This window comes from Choloepus didactylus, chromosome 7, assembly GCF_015220235.1.
Source record: "Choloepus didactylus isolate mChoDid1 chromosome 7, mChoDid1.pri, whole genome shotgun sequence".
NCBI classification, from domain to species: domain Eukaryota; kingdom Metazoa; phylum Chordata; class Mammalia; order Pilosa; family Megalonychidae; genus Choloepus; species Choloepus didactylus.
The window spans coordinates 44,530,644-44,553,499 of NC_051313.1; the positions used below are offsets into that span (position 1 = coordinate 44,530,644).

The 22,856-nt window shown below is 38.3% G+C and overlaps 1 protein-coding gene across 1 annotated transcript in view; it reads right to left on the reverse strand.

The window, feature by feature from the left end:
• CRYBG1 (crystallin beta-gamma domain containing 1) overlaps positions 1–15,451 on the reverse strand; it is a 236,533-nt gene extending 221,082 nt beyond the window's left edge. The window contains exon 1 of the mRNA XM_037842265.1: positions 15,239–15,451. Coding sequence (XP_037698193.1) covers positions 15,239–15,417 — 179 coding nt within the window. The 5' untranslated portion in view covers positions 15,418–15,451. The remainder of the gene's footprint in view (positions 1–15,238) is intronic.
• Positions 15,452–22,856: the final 7,405 nt, after the last annotated feature.

Below are 22,856 nucleotides of genomic sequence, written 5' to 3' on the forward strand. Positions count from 1 at the left end.
AGACTCAATGCAAGGTGAGGGAGGGAGTACTGCTGCTGGCAATAGCTGAGCTATCGAAGAGCTCTACCCATCAGAGCCACCGTAACTGGCCATCAGTTGAATAACTAAGCCAGTACCAAACTTCTACCTGCCCTGCACTGCCCTCTCCTCCACAGCCTCCCAATGGCTGAACCTCACCAGACCCAAAGGACAAGAGTACTTGGTCCATGCAGCCCATAAATACAGCTCTCTGGGGCACAGAGTAGGCTGGAGAGTAGATGCTGGGCTAACAGAGAATACCCAGAGACTGAGGTTTTAAAATGTTTCATATATAGATGTTCACTGCAGCATTAATTATAGTAATGAAATATTAGAAAGAACCTAAATGGCCACCAGTAGGGGAATGATTAAGAAAAATTATTTTACATGTTTTAAATGAAGTAGAAAAATGCTTATTATATAATGTTAAGTTAAAAACAAAACAGGATACAAAAGGTATCTGAATTTCTGCCTTTGTAGTTTCATCTTTAGGGCTAACGTATGAAAATAGGAATAGAGTATTAGTAGTGTTACCCATGGATGGGTGATATTACGGATCTTTCTCAGGGCAAACTGCTAAAATAGCTAAGGCAAATGTAGACTACATCAGCAAATAAAAATAAAATCTCAATCATGAACAGTTCTCGGAAGTATTCACTGGTCTGAACATGCCCACAGAACTGGATGGGGCATTTTAAAAGTGACATCAACCAATTCAGGCTCTCCAAGGAAGATAAAGTGACACTTCAGGGACTGAAATCCAACTCACATGAGGAACAAGGGAAAAAAACTGGTCGCATTGCTCTATTACTTTCCATATTTAACAGATTTTCTCTCTTCCCCACCCCCGACCCAGCTATATATAAGGGTATATATAGGGGTCTGTGTTGTAACTTTTAGAAACTCTAAGTGCTGAAAAGACTATGCCTCCCTCATCCCAATATGCCATTCAAAATAAAGACAATCCTAAACCCTAAAACAAAATTTTAATATTTTAAAATAACACAGAATTGCAACATTCTAAATGTGATTAATCCCACTAATGGAATGCTAGGGAGGGGATGGAATGGGAAGATTTAGACTGTATATATGTTTCCACAATTGGGAAAAAAAAAAAAAGACAGTCTAAATAGATAATGACAATTAAATGCCAAGGATGATTCTGGATGGGATCTGAGAATGGAGGACAGGAGGCTCAAAGGGACACAGTTGGGGCATAAGAAAAAAAAAAGGAAATACAGAATGTAAGCTTTATATCAATGTTGAATTTCTTGAACTTCTTAGCTGTGCTTAATGGGATTGCATTAAAAGAATGTTCTTGTTCATGGGAAATGTATATGTGAATTATAGTGTTTGTTCAAGGATGTGAGCAGCTAGCTCTCATATGTTCAGAAGACAGAGCAAGAGATGATGGATGATAGGCAGGAAGGGAGGGAGGGAGGGAAGGAGGGAGGGAAAGAAAGAAATGGTGGTGTGACAGGAAGTTAAAGTTGGTGGATGGGGGGTCAGGGTATGCTGGAGTTCTGTGTATGCAGTTTGTATTGTTTTTGCAACTGTTCCTGTAAGTTTGAATTTATTTCAAAATAAAATTTAAAAAAAAATAACACAGAACTTATAGGTATGTTCTGGAATTTTTTTTTCTCTCTCTCTTATCCTGTTTTGCTGATGTGAACAAATTCTTAAGTTTAGTGAGTAGATACTCTAGCACTGAGTGATTTAAGTACTTAGTTCTAAAAGGTGTGCATATATATATATATATAGATAGAGATATAAATATAACTATCAATGCAAAGATATTATATGCATAAAACTGGATCATACACACACACACACACATACACAAGCATTACTGTGTTTTCTTTAGAATTCCTTTAACAGTAACAGTCTTGAGAGCTCTCAAGACTTATAAACTCTCCATCTCCTAGGAGGTTTAAGCTCCTGTATTCCTGTATTTCTCAGCCTCTGTATTGTACATGTTTGCATATTTCTCTTCCTCCTAATTCTATAGGTAAGTGTTGTGACTTTTTGTTATTTTAATGGTGATGTTGCAACTTCTCTGGAAGACAGGAGAGTAGGTTCAATTTCTCAATGATAGTTCTTGAACTGGTGTCCTTAGAGGTTTGTTTAATAAATGAATTACAGAAGTGGAGTTTCACTCTCACATTTACACGTTCAATTACCTGGGTCACAAAATAAAGAAGCAAACCTGATATGATTCAACTGCCATTATCATTTGATAATGGTTTTTTAAATGACTTGAAGGTCTATGATAAGCAGGGCTCAGCAAAGAGTGCGGTTTAAGATAAAGTAGGAAATTTCCAGCTCTGGAAATTAAGTAGTATTAATAGTTATAATCATATATGCTTTAAAATAGCCATACTAGGTCTAAATATCAAAGCACATAAATTTTCAATCTGGCATAGCAGAAAAAGAAAATTATTCTTTTCTGTAACCTACTGTGAATTAGTTCTGTGTATATAATAATAGCTGTAGAAATTACTGATTATTCTTAAATGTAATTTTTTAAATCTCAAATACATGGGTCAAAATCAAATTCAGTTTTGAGAGAAATGGGCACTAACTAGCTGCTATAAAGTCAAAGACTATTTAAAAGGTTTTCATAATCCTTTTGCATCAAACCCTTCCAGATCTACCTCTTTCACACCAACAGTAACTCCTATAAATTTGGAATTGGGGTCACCAGCATTTTCTTTCCTCTTTGGAGGTAGTGATTAACCTTTCCATAGAGTGAAAAATCCTCAACATTTTCCACCTTAGATTCCTTCACACGCTTTGTGTGAATCATCCCAGAAGCAGGTAGTAGGACTTTGTGGCTTTTAGGCTACATTGGAAATTAGGTGCAACAAGTTCAGTTAACATTTCAGGGACTAAGTCACTGATTCTCAGAAGAATTGTCTCAAGTCATACATTCCTAGGAAAACAAGGGCATTTCATGGACTTTCCAAGGCACATGAACTTTTCCCTCCTGGATATTTCCCTTCTCTATAATGGGACTAGGTAGGGTGCAGTATTCCAAAAGGGGATATGCTTCCTCCTGTTTTTTTATAGGGTGATATCTCTGAGAGTAAATGGATACCTGCATTTCTATCGGATGCCCCTATTTAGCTCACTACTTCCCACAGACACAAACCCTCTAACAACTACCTGTTCAAAGAGCTTTAGTTTTTTCATGGTGTGGTGAAAATACTATGAGCTTTGGAGTTAGAAAGACCGGGTTCAAATATTGCTCTGTCATTTACCAGCTATATCAGCTTGGGAAACTACTTCCCCTCTCTCAGGTTCTGTTTTCTCAAATATAAACATGGGGATAAAATCACTTACTTTGCAGAGCTATTATGAAGATTAAAATGAGATACACTGAATATGAAAGCCACTATTACACAATAGGCACTCATTAATTGATCAAGCCCCATATCCTACTTATTCTTGACAAAGTTCCTTGTATTTATTTAACTTGTAAGGGAGAAGTTAGGAACTAGTTGGCTGAAAATAATTTTCCTCCATTCCCCCATGCTGAGCCCATTTTCCTGAGTAAACATGCCCAAACCCAACTGAGTTTTGCTCTTTTTTAATCAGAAATTGAGTGACATTAAGACATAAATTGGTGCTTCTCTGTTTACTGTCTGCTGACAACTTCTGCTGGCTTTGTAAATTAGTGTAATCATAGCCTGGGTATGCTTACTCACACAGAAAGGCAATGAGCCCCGAAGTTGATATATAAATGACTGGAAGCTTCTCTGAGATGAAAAAGACACATCCTCCAATCTTCAACAGTTATCACCTACACATAAAGGTTGTCCCTTTATGAAAATAAAAAGTTGTTTTATTTCTAACAGCTTTATTGAAATATGATCCATATGCCATACAATTCATCTGTTTAAAGTGTACAATTAAATGTTTTTAGTGTATTCACAGACATGTGCAACATCACCATAATCAATTCTGAACATCTGTAGTCACCTCAGAAAGAAGCCTCATACCTTTTAATATCACTCCCCTATCCACCCACCCCCCACCCCCAGCCCTAAGCAGCCATTAATCTACTTTCTGTCTCTCTAGATTTCCCTGTTCTGGACATTTCATATGAATGCAATCATATAATATGAGGTCTTTCGGACTGCCTTCTTTCACCCAGTATAATGTTTTCAAGGCATAAAAAGACAACCTTTAATAAAATTGAAATAATAAGAAAGGGTACAATTAAGTGCCAGTAGTGTAGAAATCTACCAAGATTTCTAGGTCAAAGGACTTGAAATGTCCCACAGGGTGAGATTAGGACAATCACACAAAACAAACTGGTAAAAGTCAAGACTTTGAGCAAATGGCACATATTCAGTCAGATTTGGCTTTTATCTGGAAAGAAATCCAAAATCTAATGTCAGGCTAGCTTGTTTAAACATGTTAACTGACAAATGTGAGAATACAAATGCCCTTGTTTCAATCCCAGGTATGCTTGTCTGAGGACTCCTGATTGATAACTGAACCCACTCCAGACAAAATCGTTTTGAGTAACCAATATTAAGAGAGTAAGTTTGTAATTCCACCTTGGAGTAACTCCATTTTCTTATTTTGCTGATAATAACAACCATTTAGTACATGGGAGCTAAACAGTGGGGAAGCAAGCCAACGTTTGCAAGGCAATATCACCAAGAATGGCTGGCAAGGCCCCAGTGAGCCTCCACCTCACATGCTTGAAAAGGGCCAGTTTTTAGGTTTGCACATGACATACATGTTAAAGGAGACACTGTATTTCAACATGAATGCCCATAGTTTGCTTCATCTATCATATCTTTTTCTAACAGCAGATGCAAGAACAATCAAGCTGTGTTTACATGGGATATTTATGACTCCATCAGCATTATGAAAACATTTAAATGACAAGTCATAAATAAAATCTACTATGTGTCACAGCATGCACATTACTTCAGGCCTCATAAAGGGAGTTTTTGCATGGGCACAACATGGTTAGACTCTAATTTTAAATGACATTTTGTCATTATAAAATATGGCTTATGCAACCTTTAAAATTGTTTTTGACAACATGAATTAAGTTCTCTCTAGTTTTCGTTTGCTTTTTAGGTAGAAGGTAAGTTACCAATTAAGCAGAAATGCTAAAATCGTTAAAGACGTTCAACAATCAGACTATAGTTTGTACAGTGGCGGAATAACTAGCAACCAATCTAAGGATCAGAGATGGTCAGAGTTGTTGATTTTTGAAACTAGGGGTAAGATTTCCAGGAGAATAAGTCATCAGGAAACTAGATGAGTCAGTCGGGCTCAAGTCCAAGGCAGGTATAGGCCAGGGGTAGAGAGGTATAGTCTGTAATCTAAGGTACCCCAAAGAACAGATGGCCAGAAACCAGAAGACCAAGTTCTAGTCCTACTTCCTCCATCTGCTAGCATTGCCTAATTTGAACTTTAATTTCCTTGTTTATAATATGAGAGCATAGGTTTACTTCATTCACAGAGCCATCGTGAACCCCAAGTGGGATAAAAGATCAGCAATGGTTTATGATTCGTGAAGTATAAAGTAGAACTTGTATTCATTGCCAGAGAATCCTCAGGGACAAATCAGGAAATAAAACCAAGGGATTCAAGCAGCAAGACTTGTAGAGAACTAAACTTAGGGTAGCCAGGGACAGCTTTTAGAAATCAACTATTGGAACTACTGGAGAGATTTTGCTAACCCCATCTAGCCTGAGCAACAACTGTGAACTTGAAGGTTACCTAACTAGCAACTTATCTCTCCATTCTTATTGCCTGTGCCTAACTAGGAGAGGAGTGGGGGTTGGGAGGGGAGGGTACAAACTAGCCCCCCTCTTGCTTATGCTGTTTCCTGACAAAACTAGGGTGAAAGCCTTAAACTCAGGCTCTAGACACAATACTTTCATTTATAGCATACACTTTTAAATTTCTGATTTAAAATATTTTTTCTTCCAAGACTTCAACATGTTATGTTTCTATGAATTTACCTATTTTCTTTCTGCTACTTAGCATAGAAATTGTCTAGTACCAAAAACTTATTTGATTTCATATATATAATACATATTATAATTCATGTTTGTGGGCTCTAGAGACTACATACACTCACGTGGGAATATACAAAAGGCAGCCTTAACCACAGTCATTAGCTTGCAGTGATTAACTGCAAGGCCTCCAGACCCCCTAGAGGGGAATCCAAGCCCCACCCTTCATGAGCTCTGTGACTGGTCAAACTGCTGTACTCTTCTGTGCCTCGTGTTTCTCAACATAGGGATAATAGTAGTACCTTCCTCTTAGGGATGCTAGGAATTAACTGAAATGAGTTAATATCTATAAAACACTTAGAACAGAGCCTCATACACATAGTGTGTGTTAAATAAACTGTATATTTCAATCACATCTTGATGAGAAACAATGTTTTCACAGACATGGTATGAAGTTACTATAAACCAAATGCTTCCTCTATTTCCTTATTTTATTCATAACATTATTTTGGCTCTTCATCCCAGTTATAGGATAAAAAATTATGCAAGTAAAGAAGTCCAAAAATTATCAGGAGCTTACACTACTATTTATTAACTAATTTGAAAAACAATATCAAGAAGTGTACTATGCATGGTGTCTTTATGTAACTGTTAGCCAAATCTCCTATTTGAGCTGTTGATATTACCCTTCAGGATACTATATTCCTAACTTCTAATGAATGAGTCTCAGTTAGTGCCACTGGCTTGAAATGTCACACAACAATAATAAATATAGCTAGAAGCCAACTTTCTTCACCACAGAATATTTTGCCAAGCCTAACAGCAACTTACTTGTACTCATTTAATTGCCATCTCTGGGAAGATAAAAAAAACAAAAGACACTTGTTAATTCTGAGTTTCATTTTTGTGCGTTAACTACAGGTGCAGCCTGCACTGGTCTTGTCCATACTTCGTTGGTGGGAGAAGTTGGGAGACCACAAGTGGACTTTTGATTCTCTGTCCTACTTGTATGTCCTTGGGGTCTCCTGGGACTTTATCAAATTCATCCCTGGTTATGAGGGTTTCTGCTTCACTCCTATAGAACCATCCAATCCAGGGATGTTCAGCTTGTTCTAAAAACAACATTGAGCACTCTCTTGAGTGAAGATTTCTTTCTCATAAGTCTGGATCCACAGAAGCATTTTAATGAGGCATGTGGATTAGCCCAGAGCAGCTCTATTTAAGGGAGCTACAAATGAGCTAATGAGATCCATAAACAATTGACTGGAATTTCTTGCCAAACTCCCCACAAGTGCCAGACATTTATACTTACTTTACCTTGAAAACTTTGAAACAAAATACTGAATGTGCATTTCAGTACTCTCTGGGTAAAGGCCCAGAATACATTTTTTAAAGTGAATATACGGAAAGACATATGTTGAGTGGGCCAGGCAATTTGGTATGAAAATAAAGATAGTGTTATGGATTGAATCATGACCCCCACAAAGACATGTTCAAGCACCAAGTCCCAGGTTTGTGGATGTGAACCCATTTGTAAACAGGATCTTTGAAGATCCTATTAGTTAAGAAAAAAAAAACAAACTAAAGCAGGGTGGGCCTTAATCCAAAATGACTGAACTCATTACAAACAGAGGAAATTTGGACACAGTAGAAGACAGATGGGGACAGAGATGGCCATGTGATGGAGACAGAGGTTGAATTATGGATTGTTGGGAAGCCACCACCAGAATGCCACGGACTTCAGAGAAAGTGTGGCTCTTCTTACTCCCTGATTTTGGACTTGCAGCCTCCAAAACCATGAGACAATAAATTCCTATGGTTTAAAAGCCTACGGTACTTTGTTACAATAACCCTGACAAACTCAGATAGATGGTTGTTTTTAAGGAAGAAAACCTCACTTTGAGAACATAAACAATGCTATACTCTCATTGATAGAACAGAATTGTTTTGACAAAGAACCCAAAGATATAAAGTTTGAATAACAACCCTCTCTGGATCCATAAATCCATCTAAGATTGTCAAGAACACTCATTTTCAGCCTGTAATTCTAGACTGTCAACATCATTTTCACCTGTCATTTTAGGAAAAGTTTTAAAATTTAGTTTGTCACTTCCCTAGCCCAATTTTTATTGCTAGGTGCCAAAATATGAAAGAAGAGCTGAGATGATATAATCTCAGGTTCTAAATATTTTAAGGAACTGGAGAAAATTATTTACTCACAATTCTGAATGTATGATTCTCTATTCATTTTAAATGCGAACATGGAAATAAATTTCTGTGATTTTTCTTTTTTCTGTATTGGATAGTTTAAGATGGTCATTACTTCAAGATTTGGAGCTTTTGATGATTTCCCATATTGAGAGGATACGATTTCTCATTAATTATTCAATGTGAATACAAGTTATTCATGAAAGAAGAAATTTCCTGCTTCTTCAAGATAATCCTTCTGCTGGATCAATGCATTTGTGTAAATCTTCTATTTCCTCACTTAATCCATAATATGCTATTTTATTCATTTTCCTCCATTTGCCTTCCTCCACCAGACTACAAGTTTCTTAGGAGCAGAAACCTCTAATTTCATTGTTTTATTTCTCAGTGCTTGATACATAAGAGCTCAGTATTTGTTTGTTAACTATAACAAGCAAATTTAAAATTAGATTCATCCTCATTTCAATAAGATGATATAAAAAGGAATTTATGCCACAGGATGATCTATCATTAATCCTAGAAAAGTATTTCTATAGATAAGACTGAATTGCTCTACAGATCAGATTGCATTGCTTTTCATTATCAAGATCTTTAATCTTCTAATAAGAATATAATGCAAAATGGAGATTAATCAATAATTTGATAAAGTTTTCAGGGTAGACAAAAAAGCACACAATTCAAACTTTAAGTGATCCTCTCATTTCAACCAGATGCAGCTTTTTAAAAATAAATATATCTTTTTTTTTTTCCCTTCATGGGCATTTTTGAAATACAACTGAACCCTTGGGTGAACTCAAACTTTAAGACAGATACATGTGTTTACTTCATAACAAGAAAGACATTGTGAATGACAACTAGGAGTTAAAAATGAATTATTTCAATAGCTAGTATCTTTGCCACCTTTATTTAAATGAGGACAATTAGTAAAGCAGCAATTAACAATCTCATCCTTACAAATAAGATTTATAATTGAAGGCTAAAGAAAAAATAAGTGAACCCAAGGCCAGAAGGACCTTTAAAAGTCTCTAAAAGGGTTTACGTCACTTATCACCACTTGTATATGAACTAAGTGGTTTTAGAACTGAAAGTGTAGAAATAGAGTGCGGATGAAGTGATACAATGACTGCGATAAGCAGCAAAGAATTATCCTATTTAGACTCCAAAATCACTTTAGGAAAAATTCCTTCTAACTTTAGGAATAAAGTTTATCTTCAGCTTCATTAAAAAAGAGATGTATTAAGATTTTTTTAAAAAAAGTTTTTTTTTTTTTAGTTTTATTTATTTTTATTTCTTAAGACTTTTAAGTCACTGAATGCATAAAGGGCTGCCGTCTTATCAACTAACATTAACATACAGATACTTACAGCTACTTCAAGGATGACAGCCATGGTTATAATTTCTTTTGGACTGCTGAGATTATCTGACTCCAGTTACAAGGTAAAAATGTATTTATCAATGCTACTACAATTATTACGATGACAGCAACAATAACAACAACGATCACAGCTGGTATTACTCCCCTGACCATCACATTTCATCTGCTGAGCACCTGCTTTGGGCCAGACCCTGTGCTAGGTGCTTCACATATACAATTTCTAATCCTCATAGGGCCCTGTAAGGTAAGTGTTATTATCTCCATTTTACAGATGAGGACACTGAGGCCTAAAGAGATTAAAAACATACCCAAATGGCAGAAGCAGATTTGAAGCTGGGTCTATCCAACATCAAAGTCTATGCTTTTTCCACTGCAGCATGCTCTCTGAGATACTGTTTATTGAACACCTGTTATTTGCCAGGCACTATGCTGGTCATTTTAAATACATATTTTTTATAATTCTCAAAACAAAGTGAAGAGGTATGTCACAGATCATGAAATTGACGTTAGCGCAAAGTAACTTTCCCAGGAGCTCGTAGCTAGTAAGCGACAGGGCTAAAATTTAAGTGCCTGATTTATCAGTGGTGCAACAAAATAAATCTAAAATTTTAAAATCTTACCTTTGGCATCAGCTAAATAGGAAATAACCCAGTATTAATCAGTTTAGATGTAATGTTAGATAAATATAGACTTACCTGACTATGTTAGAAAATCATTACAACTGTCTAGAGTTTCAAACACTAAACCCGCCACAAAAGACTAAAAACCAGAATCCATTTTAAATCTAAATCTAGACTAATACTCTGTGGTTCCATAATGTTTTCAAGTAATATTTTAAATGACTGTCTTCTTTTCTGAAGGGGAAAAAAATTGTTCCAAATAACAATAGTTTATCCTTACAACATTCTAGTGATACAGACAGGGAGTAAGTTGTTCTCCTTTTATAGAAGGGAAAAGTCCTTTCAAGTACAAAAAAGCTAAGGGACGGTTTACATTTCCGTAACTATAGTTCCGAAACTTGAGCTGGCCTACCCTGACTTCCAGGTAGATCTTTGCAGCCCGGTGAGGATGCCTGCCCTCGGGCACTGGCTGCATTCTCCTCTGACTGAAACTAGGTCTGCTGGTTTTCAGAGGATAGGAGGCCCAACTACCACCTGCACAACAGAGAACATCAATGCTTGCTTGCTTAACCTAACGCTTGCTTCTAGATTTTTGGTTCAATTCAGTTTAGGGGTGATTTTTTTTTTTTCCATTAAACTTTTTTGAGATAATTGTAGATTCCATGTGTAATCGGAAGAAGAATAAAGAGAGATCCCCTGTACCTTTTACTCAGTTTCCCCAGTGGTAACATATTATAAAACTATAGTACAATACCACAATCGGGGTAAGATACAATTTCAACACCACAAGGTTCCCTCGTGTTGCCCTTTCACAGCCAGTCCCACTTCCCTCCTGCCCCTCCCTTCTGAACCCCAGACAATCACTAATCTGTTCTCTATTTCTATAATCCTGTCATTTTAAGAATGTTATATTAATGGAACTATATAGTATGTAATCTTTTGAGATTGGCTGTTTTCACTCAATATAATTCTCTGGAGATTCATTCAAGTTGCTGCATGTATCAACAGTTCATTCCTTTTTACTGCTGAGTAGTAGTCAACAGTCTAGATACAGTTTGTTTAACCACTGAAGCACATTTGGGTTGAGTCCAACTTTGGGCTATTATGAATAAAGCTGCTATCAACAACTGTGTATAGGTTTTTGTGTGAGCATAAGTTTTTGTTTCTCCAGGATAAATGCCCAAGAGTGCAGTTGCTGGGTCATATAGTCGATACATGTTTAGTTTTTGAAGAAACTTCCAACCTGTTTTCCAGAGTGGCTGTATTGTTTTAAATTCCCATCAGCAATGTATGAATGATCCGGTTTCTCTGAATCCTCACCAGCAATTGGTGTTGTCACTATATTTTACCTTAGCCATTTTGATAGGTATGTAGTAATATTCCATCGTAGTTTTAATATGCATTTCCTCTAATGGCCAATGATGTTGAACACTTCTCATGTGCTTATTTGCCATCTGTGTGCTTTCTTTGGAAAATGGCTCTTTATGTCTTTTTCCCATTTTTTTAATTGGAGTGTTTGGGGTTTTTTTTTTATTGTTGAGTTTTGAGGGAGTGTTCTTTTTAATTCACATGCTGACCTTTAGTTAATAGCTCATTTCTAAGTGAAATAATACCGAATAGGAATTATTTTTTCCTTGAATAGGAAAAATGAAAAGGAAGTACCATTCCTGTCATATAGCAGAAAATAGTCATAAAATTACTACCCAAAAGGAATTGCAGGCAAGATATTAGTAAGAATAAGAAAAAAAGAGAAGTGACTCACATTTATTGAGCCCTCACAATGTGCCAGTTCCTGATCTAAGCACTTGGCATGCTAACTCACTCATAACACCCTTTTATTATTCCCATTTTGTAGATGAGGAAACCGAGGCACAAAAAGGTTAATAACTTACCCAGGGTGACACAGCTAAGTGTTACAGTAAGTAGAAGAACAGGGATTTGGACCCAGGAAAAAAATCCACACTCTGAATAAATTGTTTACAAAATGGAGTATAATTCAAAACCCTTATAACTGACAGTGCCATTAATAGCTCCTAAGGAAAGTCATGCCCTCTCCATGCCTACACTGGACCCTTTGATAAAGAGAATAGACTAGGCAGGAGATTCAACTTACTCAGGAGGACAACGGTTTTATTTCTGTGAAAAATAACACTATATTAACAGGCTTACCAAAACCAAGCTGAAAGAAGCTTTAAGGATGAATTTTAGGAAGAGAGGCAACCTGTTTACATTATTTTGTGTTAAAGGAACAAAATGACAGGCATCAATTTTTAGAACTCTACACGAAAAGCCACAAATACTTGTAGAATATAGAAATTTGGCATCAATAAACTTTAAGTTATTATTGGAATGGTATGCTCTTCTAGGAAGCATTATTTTTCCATCTAACCCTATCTTTCCCCGTTTCTTCCATTAGATCTCCTTAGCTTTTATAATAGTAAAGGTAATTATGATCATTTTACATTTACTAAGTTTCTAATTCATGCCTTGAAGCATGGTAAGGATTTTACATAATAAAATACACTCTCATTTAAGAGTCACAACATCCCTACAGGGTAAGTATTACTATTGTCTTCATTTTACAAATGAGGAATCATACTCAGAGAGGCGAGGTAACTTCCTCAAGGTCACATAGCCAGAGCATAAATTCATTTTTGTCAGACCTAAAAGCTCATAATATTAATCACATAAGCCCAACAAACAAGTGTGGCCACCTGACTATCCCTTCTTACGCAAAGACAAAGGCCATAGTGATTACTGAACATTCCAGCTGAGTTCCACCACCTCAGTGAACCTGGAGCCACACTGGCCAAAGACTGACCAGAAACCAAGTGTGCTTTAGCCACCCTCTTTAGATCACAAACTCACACACTCTGTCAGAAGTAAATGAAATGATCTAACTAGAAAAACATCCCAAAGACAGACCAGTATGTTTAGTTTTCAGAACATTTGTTAGTACAAAGTTCACCATAGTTCTGAAGGAAAGGATTGAGTGCTTCAAGACTGAACTAAAATACAGAAGGCTCAAGGAGAAATTCAAAAAGTCCTATTTTTAGTCTAAAATGTATTTGCAATTGAATAAATTATCTATAGCTATGTATTATTATGTTTTGATAGGCAGGAAATGATGGGACTAGGTCAGATAAGAAGAACCACCATGGAAAAAAAATATTTACTGAGGAAATGGGGGAAAATACTTGAATGTTAGGTACATCGTTATTAAGTAACATATTTTGTTATAAATTTCAATCCATAATTGAAGTCTTTGATAAAAATATGTCCTATTAAAATTGATTACCACTGTGGAAGATAGAAAATGACAAAAAAATAAAATGTCTTCTCTTACCCCTCCTCCCTCTCCCACTCACACATATGAAGACCACCTTGATCCGCCTCTGCTGCTCAGGAAGTACCACGCTCTTCAGAATGTAGGGGATGCTCATGGGGAGCCCCTGCCTGGGACTCCTTGTTCCTCTCCTTTTCCGTTTAAGCCACTTCACTCATTTTCCTCTAAGAAGCCTCTCTGCAACCCTCATCTGTGCTGACTTATGTCTTAGCATTTACTCCATGGTTTATTTTTCAGTCTCTACAAGAGACTAAGAATTCTTTGAGGACAAGACAGCTCTCATTGTTTTTCACATCCCACCACTTAGCACTTAGCTAAGTTCCATGCTCAATAAATTTTTTATTAAGTGAATGAAAGTAAGATTACAATATTAAGACTTTTTCTAAATAAAACATGTTTAAAATGCAAATCTTGCACAATTTTATTCTGGCCCTCATTATTGATAATAGAGTAGTTAAAAACACATATAAAAGGATTTACTGGACATGATCAACTGTCCTTCATTAAAAACATTTTACAATCCCCAAAAATATTGTTACTTCAAATTGATTAATTACTGTTCAATGAATGCATTAATTCAGGTAGTATAATTGACCAATTATACATATATAATACAGCCACCACAAAACCATGATAAAAATTAAAAATCACAATGGTGGTTAAACTTCAAATAAATAGATACTGCTTAGTTCTATGATTGAGTCCAATGGGGACAAGCCATTTACCCTTCTGTCTGAGTTACTCCACTGAGAAATGGGGGTAACCATCCTACCACTTCCTTCTCTATTCAGATCTTGTGAGCATAATGGAGGTATAATATCTCTAACAGTGTTTGGGGATTTTCACATTAAAGGTACTATTATCAAAAGTATTATATAATATTTATGTTACTAAAACTTAAAAAATACAGAGAGTCTAAAGAGACATTGACAATTAAATGCAATATGTGGTCCTGGACTGGATCTAATAATGGAGGAGAAAATGCCCCAAAGGCCATTATTGCAACAACTGAAAACTGGAATACGGATTGTGTGTTTTAGATCAACGTTAAATTTCTTGAACTTGAAAGCTGTACTTGAAGTGGTTACCTAAGCAAGTATCTTTGTTCTCAGAAAATGTACATGAAGTATTAAGTGTGAGAGCAGCATGATATATGCAACCTAATCTCAAATGTTTGAAAAACAAATAAATAGATGGAATAATTTAACAAATGTGGCAAAATGCTAATAGTTGGTAAACCTGGGTATCTGGGTGGGGTACAGTGCAGTTCTACGTATTGTTTCTTTATTATTTTTGCAACTTTCCTGTAAGTTTGAAATTATTTCAAAATAAAAAGTTAAAAAATAAGTGTTATATAATCTTAAGGTAGAGTTCTCGTCATCACTCATTACAGTAATAACCCTTTACTATCCCCTTAACGCTCATTAGTAGACTGGTAGTCTTTACCAGTCAAAATAAATGCCACATGGGAAGGCACACGTTCCTTTCCCTGCCTCCCGGTGGGCCCGAGGCGACCACCGCTGAGCCCCTGCGGACCCCGTTACTGCCGTCCCGGGAAAGGATCGCAGGGCTCCGAGTGGGGTCAGGTGAGGTTAACGGTGGAGAGGACTCAAGGGTCCGTGTAGCGGGAGGAGAGAGGAGACAGGAGGAGGTGCGAGTGGAAGGTTTGCACGGAGAAGTTTACCTGGCCTCGCCGAGGGGCGCAGGGAGCGGGTGCGGAATGAACACCCCACAGTCAGACGGCACAGGCAGGGGCTGTTGCTTCTTCTTGGAGCGCCAGATGTGGAAGGTGGCGTGCTTCTTGGGGGCCCTGGACGGGCTAGATTCCCCGCGATGCCCGAGAGCTGGCGGCGGTGGCGGCATCTTCTCGTCCGCTTCCTCCTGTGACCGCTCGGACACTGCTCTCTGCGCCGCCTTGCCCTTGTGGAAGAGCATACCTGGGCGCCAGCTCGCTGGTCTTTCCCAGCGCGCCGTCGGACCCCACCCCCTTGTCGCCCGTGCGGGGGCAGGCAGAGGGTTAAAGGAGGAGGACAGAGTTAAGTGCGAGCAGCACAGCAGCCCGAGCCCTCTAGGCGGCAGCAAAAGCCAGGCCGCGGCCCAGCGGCCCCGCGCAGCGTGGGCGGCTCGGGGCGCGCGCCCAGGTGAGGCTCGAGCACCGGGAGCCCCTGGTAGGGCTGACTCGGCCCGGTCTGCCCGCCTGCAAAGGCGCGGCGGTCGCGGGACAGCGACGCCTACTGGACCTCTTCGGAACCGCGCCTCCTGAGGCTGCACCCTGGCCCTAGGTTGGGAGCCTGAGCCGGGTCGGGGGTCTACAGGACCTCCCGTGCTTGTGCCATCGGTCCCCTGCGGACTTCTTGGGCCCTCGCGGCCTGCGCAAGGCTGGCAAAATGAGAAGCTTAGCCATGAGCCCCGCCTCGGGAAGGATGGGAGAGGCGCATCCCGTGGCCCGGCCGCCCAGCAATTAGGACTATCCCACTCTGGCCTTTGGGTGGCTTGGGCAATGTCATGTGCTGGGTGGCTTCCTTTCCTGATTGTAAACACGGGTGCCAACTCTTCTCTTCTCCCCTCAAGAGCCTGAATAATTAATGTGTACTTGGATCTCATAAAGCACAAAAGGGGCAGCCGTACTCTGTAGGGCTTAGCAGATCCCTCACGGTGAATAAAAGTGCCAGTCCCATTAGGTATTTGTCATCTGTTTGCTGTTAATGACTCTTTTCTTAACCTCACAGTCATGATTAAATAGCAAAAGCAACTAATATTTAAGCAAAGGAAGTACGTGAGCAGTTATTTTGAGCATCATCAGAATACAAAAACTCAAGAACCAAGAGCTCCTTAAAAACTCATTGCAGCTCCTCTTACACTATACAAGTTCCACTTACACTTTTATATCTTCTACTTTCTTTCATTTCCTTTTTGAAGACCCAGTTCATCCATACACTTACTCAGTGAGCATTCCTTTTTATTTAATTATTTTTATTTACCTTTTTATCAAGGTATAACCTCCATACAGTAAAAATGCACAAACCCTAAGTGTATAACTCAAATTTTGCATATTTCTGTGGTTGGAGTTGCAATTAATTTTTAATGAACGATAGTTGACAAGCTCCTGGAAAATCCTTCGGTATGTGGTTTTTATACATAGCATTATCAAAATATAGAATTTTCCCAAACTTCTGTAGTATCCCTCCTGTCCCCCTTCCAGTGCATAACCTGCTCTGCAAAATTAACCATTAAAACAATCTCTATCACCATTTTCCTGTTACGGAACTTTATTGAAATGAAGTCACAATATGTTCTCTTTTGTGTCTGGTTTCTCTTGATCAATATTATGTCTGTGAGAATCATTTGTATTTTTGCATGTAGCAGTTCATTTTTTAATAAAATTACTGTGTAGTAGTCCATTATATGAATTTACCACAATTTACTTCTCCATTCTATTCTGCATGGACATTTACATGATTTCCAGTTTGGAACTATTATGAACAAAGCCGAAATGGACTTTCTTAGATGTAAGCATTCATATTTGTTGGATATATACCCAGGAGTTCAATCTCTGAGTAAGAATTTTCAAAATGGTTGTACTCTCACCAGCAAGTTTGAAGGTTCCAGTTTTTCCACATTTTCATCAATACTTTTTATCAATCCTTTTCATGTTGGCCATTCTAATGGGAGTGGAATGGTATCTCATTGCAGTTTCATTATACATTTCCTCAAGACACATTTATTGGGTATTACTTATGTGCCAGGATCTGACTTGGGAGAGGGGAGCATTGACAGTGTAAGAGAAATCAATCAAAGTGTAAGAGAATCAATAGAGGCATGCACAAAGCATTGTGGGAGTTTGGAGGAGTTACTAACCTAGCCTGGTAGATTGGGAGGGGGTGAGGGGAGTGGACAGCAAATATTTATTATAAACATGGCACTTGAGTTGAACTTTAAAGGGAAAAGAGAACAGCAGGCAAGAAAGACAAATCTTAAGCACATTTGCTCAGATATTTATTCATTCAATAATTCAGTCATTCATTCTTGACTCCTTCAAGCAGAATTCCTCATTCCACCCCTCCTTTGTGCCACCAGTGAATCTGGAACATATTTCTGTTATCACACTTTTCACATTATCTTGAAATTATTTGGTTATATATCTGTCTTCTGTTGTGTGAGGAGAAAAACTTAAGGACGTGTCTGATTTATCTTTATATATTCAGGGCATAAATTCCATTAACTGAAATAGTTAATCAGATAAATTGATCTAACATCTGCCAACTTAATTGGGCACCTGCGATGATTTGGACACAGATTTTTCAGATTGTGCACTTCATAAAGGCAAAGGTCATGTTCTTTTTTTTCACTGTTACATCCCCAATGATTAGCACAGTGCATGACACATAGTAGGCACTCAACATATATTTATTATATGAATTTACAAGGGATTAGAAGTGCCTGGAAGGGTAAGACACAGTGCCTGTGATTAATCTAGTGAAAGACACAGACATCTAAGCAAATATGTACAATAAAATGTGGTAACTGTTCTAATCAAGGAGTTTTGGCCATTGTTTTTGTTGCAAAAATAGATCCACTCAGGCTTATTTCAGCAGTAAATAAATTTATCAAGGAATATTGAGTTACCTACAGAATCTCTGGGAGAACTGGAGAGGCAGATTCTGAAGCCCAAAAGATACCCCACAGAACTTGTCCAGCACTTGGGGCTATACACCAGCTGCTCTACCATTACTACCCCAAGAATCAAGTCCTGTTCCAACTGCTCTTGTCAGAAGTTCTCTCTCCCAACACCCACTGTTCATATCTGAAAAAAAAAGTCCCGTGCATGTACATCTGATTGGAGGAGTCTAGGTCACATAACTGCTTCCTGGCTACAAGGGGAATTTGAACTTTCTGGGTTCCAATTAGAGAGAGAGAGAATTCGTGTGTTTTGTAAATTTGCCAAACATAGCACAAATATTCAAAAGGGGTTAGGTTATGACTGCATGGCATGTGAAAATATCTCAATAAAATTGAATAATTAAAAAAGGGGGGGTTAGGTATGAGAAACAGCCACTGGTAAAAGAAAATACAAAGGACTGTGGGAACACAGAAGTGACTAGTTCTGTCTGGATGGCTCAGGGAAGCCATCAGTGAGAAAGAAACAGGTTTATGAGTTGTAGCTCATAAATATTTTTAGAATCCAGAATTTATTGGTTGGAGAAGAGGGGGCAGGCAGTCTAGGAAGAGTAAACAGCACAAGCCGAGGCACAGGGTTGTAAAAGGGCATGTGTTGGTGAAGAATAGTCAGAAGCTCAGTGAGGTTGGAAAAAAGAGGACAAGGTGGGGCAGAGTGGCAGGAGATGACATTATTCAATAAAGGTGGGACCAACTTGCTAAACACTTAGTAAGCCAGGCTGTTGAGGAATTTGGATTTAGCCCTGTGGGCAATAGACACTCAACTGGCATTTTTAAGTAGAGTGATATGACCAAACATGGATTTTATAGAGAACCCAACTGGAGTGGAGTAGGGAGAGACTAGTAGAGTGAAACTATTTGAGGGAGACCAGTTAAGGGTTGCTGCAAGAGGATAGGTGAGCAGTATGGGAGCCGATACCAAGGAAGTGGGGTGGGAATGGAGAGGAGGGGGTGGATACAAAATACAAGAAGTAGATGGAATCTCTAGGACTTGTTGAAGTGAGTGAAAAAGGAAAAGCAAAGCAAGGATGACTATGAGTTAGATTTCTAGCTTAGGGAAATTGATGCAGGTGAAAACATTAAGTAAAATAGGAATACAGAAGGAAGAACAGAGTTTCTGGGCATGAAAATCAATTTGTTTTTGAACATGTTGAGGTTGAAGTGCTTGGAGGAAGAGCTCTCCAAGAATCCATTGAAAAATATGGTTTTGGAGCTCAGAGGTCAGGGCTAAATACATAGATTTGTGCATCATTAATGCGTATGTGAGAGTTGATATCATGAAAATTGATGAGATAACCCAGGGTGAATGCGTAGAATAAAGATAAAAGAGGAGCAAGGACAGAGCCCAGGGTAGCATCAATGTTGAAGAGTCATTCAGGTAAGGGAGAGCCTTCAACAAAAAAAAAAAAAAACAGGAGAGCTAAAGAGGTAGGAGGACATCTGGGACAGAATGCTGCCCCCTCAGCCAATGTCATGTGGTTTCTATCTTCAAGCTTCTGCCCAGGCTGGGTTCTTATCTTATAATGCCCTTTTCACTCCTCTCTCTGTATTTGGCAATCCGTGATCTGGTTCAAATTTCCCCTCCACCTCCAAACAGTCAACTCCCTCCAACCTACACTGATTCTTTTCTTTCTCTAACCTTCTACCAGACTTTCTGTCTGAATTTAAGTTAACATTGTGATAGAGTGTAGAAATTCCCACAATTCTCTATGCTTCCTGTAAAGAGGCAGAGTCTTTTTCCCACTCCTTAAATCTGGGTTGGCATGTCACTTACTGTGGCCAATGAAACACTAGCAAATGTGCTGCAAACAGAACCTGACAAGTGCTTATGCACTGGGGCTTGTCTCCTTGATTCTCTTGGAATCCCACTGCCATAGAAGCATGCCAAGACCAGCCTCATGGAAAATGGGAGTCACATGGCCAAGTCACCCCTAGCAGCCCCAGCCCACAATCAGTCAACTATCAGACATGTGAGTGAAGCCATCTAGGAGCAGCCAGCCCCAGGTAAGCCACCAACTTGTCCCATAGCCATGAAAAAACCCATTAGAGATTAGCCAAACCTGTTCCAGGCAGAACTTCCCAGCAAAATGAATTAACTAAACAGTGCTCTTTTTTTTTTTTTTTTAATTCAGTTTTATTGAAATATATTCACAAACCATACAGTCATCCATGGTATACAATCAACTGTTCACAGTATGATCATAAAGTTATGCGTTCATCACCACAATCTATTTCTGAACATTTTCCTTACATCAGAAAGAATAAGAATAAGAATAAAAAATAAAAGTGAAAAGAGAATACCCAAACCATCCCCCCATCCCACCCTATTTGTCATTTAGTTTTTACTCCCATTTTTCTACTGATTTTTTTTCAATTTTTTAACTTTGTTTATCAAAAAATTAAAAACAAACAGGCAAACAACAACCAAAAAAACCCCACAACATTTCAAACAAAGCAATGGATTAAGGAAAACAAATAACCTAAAATAACTACTTTGCTTCCAATATGTTCCTACCATACCCCAAGAAAATTAATAAACCATGTCCAAACAGAGGAGTAAGAAAAACAAATAATCTAAAATAACTACATTGCTTCCAACATGTTCCTACCATACCCCAAGAAAATTAACAACCCCTAAGAAAACAAAGGAATAAGAGAAAAAAAAAACCTAAAATAACTCTATTGCTTCCAACATGATCTTACTATATCCAAGAAAGTTTACAAACCATAATCATTCCTGAGCATTCCCATAACATTGAGATTACCCTCCATAGTTTATCTGTTCTTATTAGATTATCATTCCCCCTCCACTAATTGGTATCTCTAGGTCCCCTACATTCTACAGTATAAAACATTGTACATTTTTCACAGAATTCTCATTAGTGGTAACATACAATATCTCTCTTTTTGTGCCTGGCTTATTTTGCTCAGCATTATGTCTTTTTTTTTTTTTTTTAATCTTCATTTTATTGAGATATATTCATATACCACGCAGTCATACAAAACATATCGTACTTTCGATTGTTCACAGTACCATTACATAGTGGTACATTCATCACCCAAATCAATCCCTGACACCTTCATTAGCACACACACAAGAATAACAAGAATAATAATTAGAGTGAAAAAGAGCAATTGAAGTAAAAAAGAACACTGGGTACCTTTGTCTGTTTGTTTCCTTCCCCTATTTTTCTACTCATCCATCCATAAACTAGACAAAGTGGAGTGTGGTCCTTATGGCTATCCCAATCCCCTTGTCACCCCTCATAAGCTACCTTTTTATACAACTGTCTTCGAGATTCATGGGTTCTGGGTTGTAGTTTGATAGTTTCAGGTATCCACCACCAGCTACCCCAATTCTTTAGAACCTAAAAAGGGTTGTCTAAAGTGTGCGTAAGAGTGCCCTCCAGAGTGACCTCTCGGCTCCTTTTGGATTCTCTCTGCCACTGAAGCTTATTTCATTTCCTTTCACATCCCCCTTTTGGTCAAGAAGATGTTCTCCGTCCCACGATGCCAGGTCTACATTCCTCCCCGGGAGTCATATTCCACGTTGCCAGGGAGATTCACTCCCCTGGGTGTCTGATCCCACGTAGGGGGGAGGGCAGTGATTTCACCTTTCAAGTTGGCTTAGCTAGAGAGACAGGGCCACATCTGAGCAACAAAGAGGCATTCGGTAGGAGGCTCTTAGGCACAACCATAGGGAGGCCTAGCCTCTCCTTTGCAGCAACCGTCTTCCCAAGGGTAAAACCTGTGGTAGAGGGCTTAACCCATCAAACCACCAGTCCCCTATGTCTCTGGTCATGTTAGCAACCATGGAGGTGGGGTAGGCGAATACCCCTGCATTCTCCACAGGCTCCTCAAGGGGGCACTGCATCTTTTTTTTTTCCTTGTTTTTTTTTTGTTTTGTTTTGTTTTTTAACTTTCCCTTCTTTTTTAAATCAACTGTATGAAAAAAAAGTTAAAAAGAAAACAAACATACAATAAAAGAACATTTCAAAGAGACCATAACAAGGGAGTAAGAAAAAGACAACTAACCTAAGATAACTGCTTAACTTCCAACATGTTCCTACTTTACCCCAAGAAAGTTACCTAATATAGCAACATTTCTGTGAACTTGCTCCTACTGTATCCATCAGAAATTAACAGACCATAGTCATTCCTGGGCATCCCCAGAACGTTAAATAGCTTATCTGTTCTTCTTGGATTATTGTTCCCCCTTCCTTAATTGCTCTCTATTGCTAGTTCCCCTACATTCTACATTATAAGCCATTTGTTTTACATTTTTCAAAGTTCACATTAGTGGTAGCATATAATATTTCTCTTTTTGTGCCTGGCTTATTTCGCTTAGCATTATGTCTTCAAGGTTCATCCATGTTGTCATATGTTTCACGAGATCGTTCCTTCTTACTGCCACGTAGTATTCCATCGTGTGTATATACCACATTTTATTTATCCACTCATCTGTTGAAGGACATTTGGGTTGTTTCCATCTTTTGGCAATTGTGAATAATGCTGCTATGAACATTGGCGTGCAGATATCTGTTCGTGTCACTGCTTTCCGATCTTCCGGGTATATACCGAGAAGTGCAATCGCTGGATCGAATGGTACCTCTATATCTAGTTTT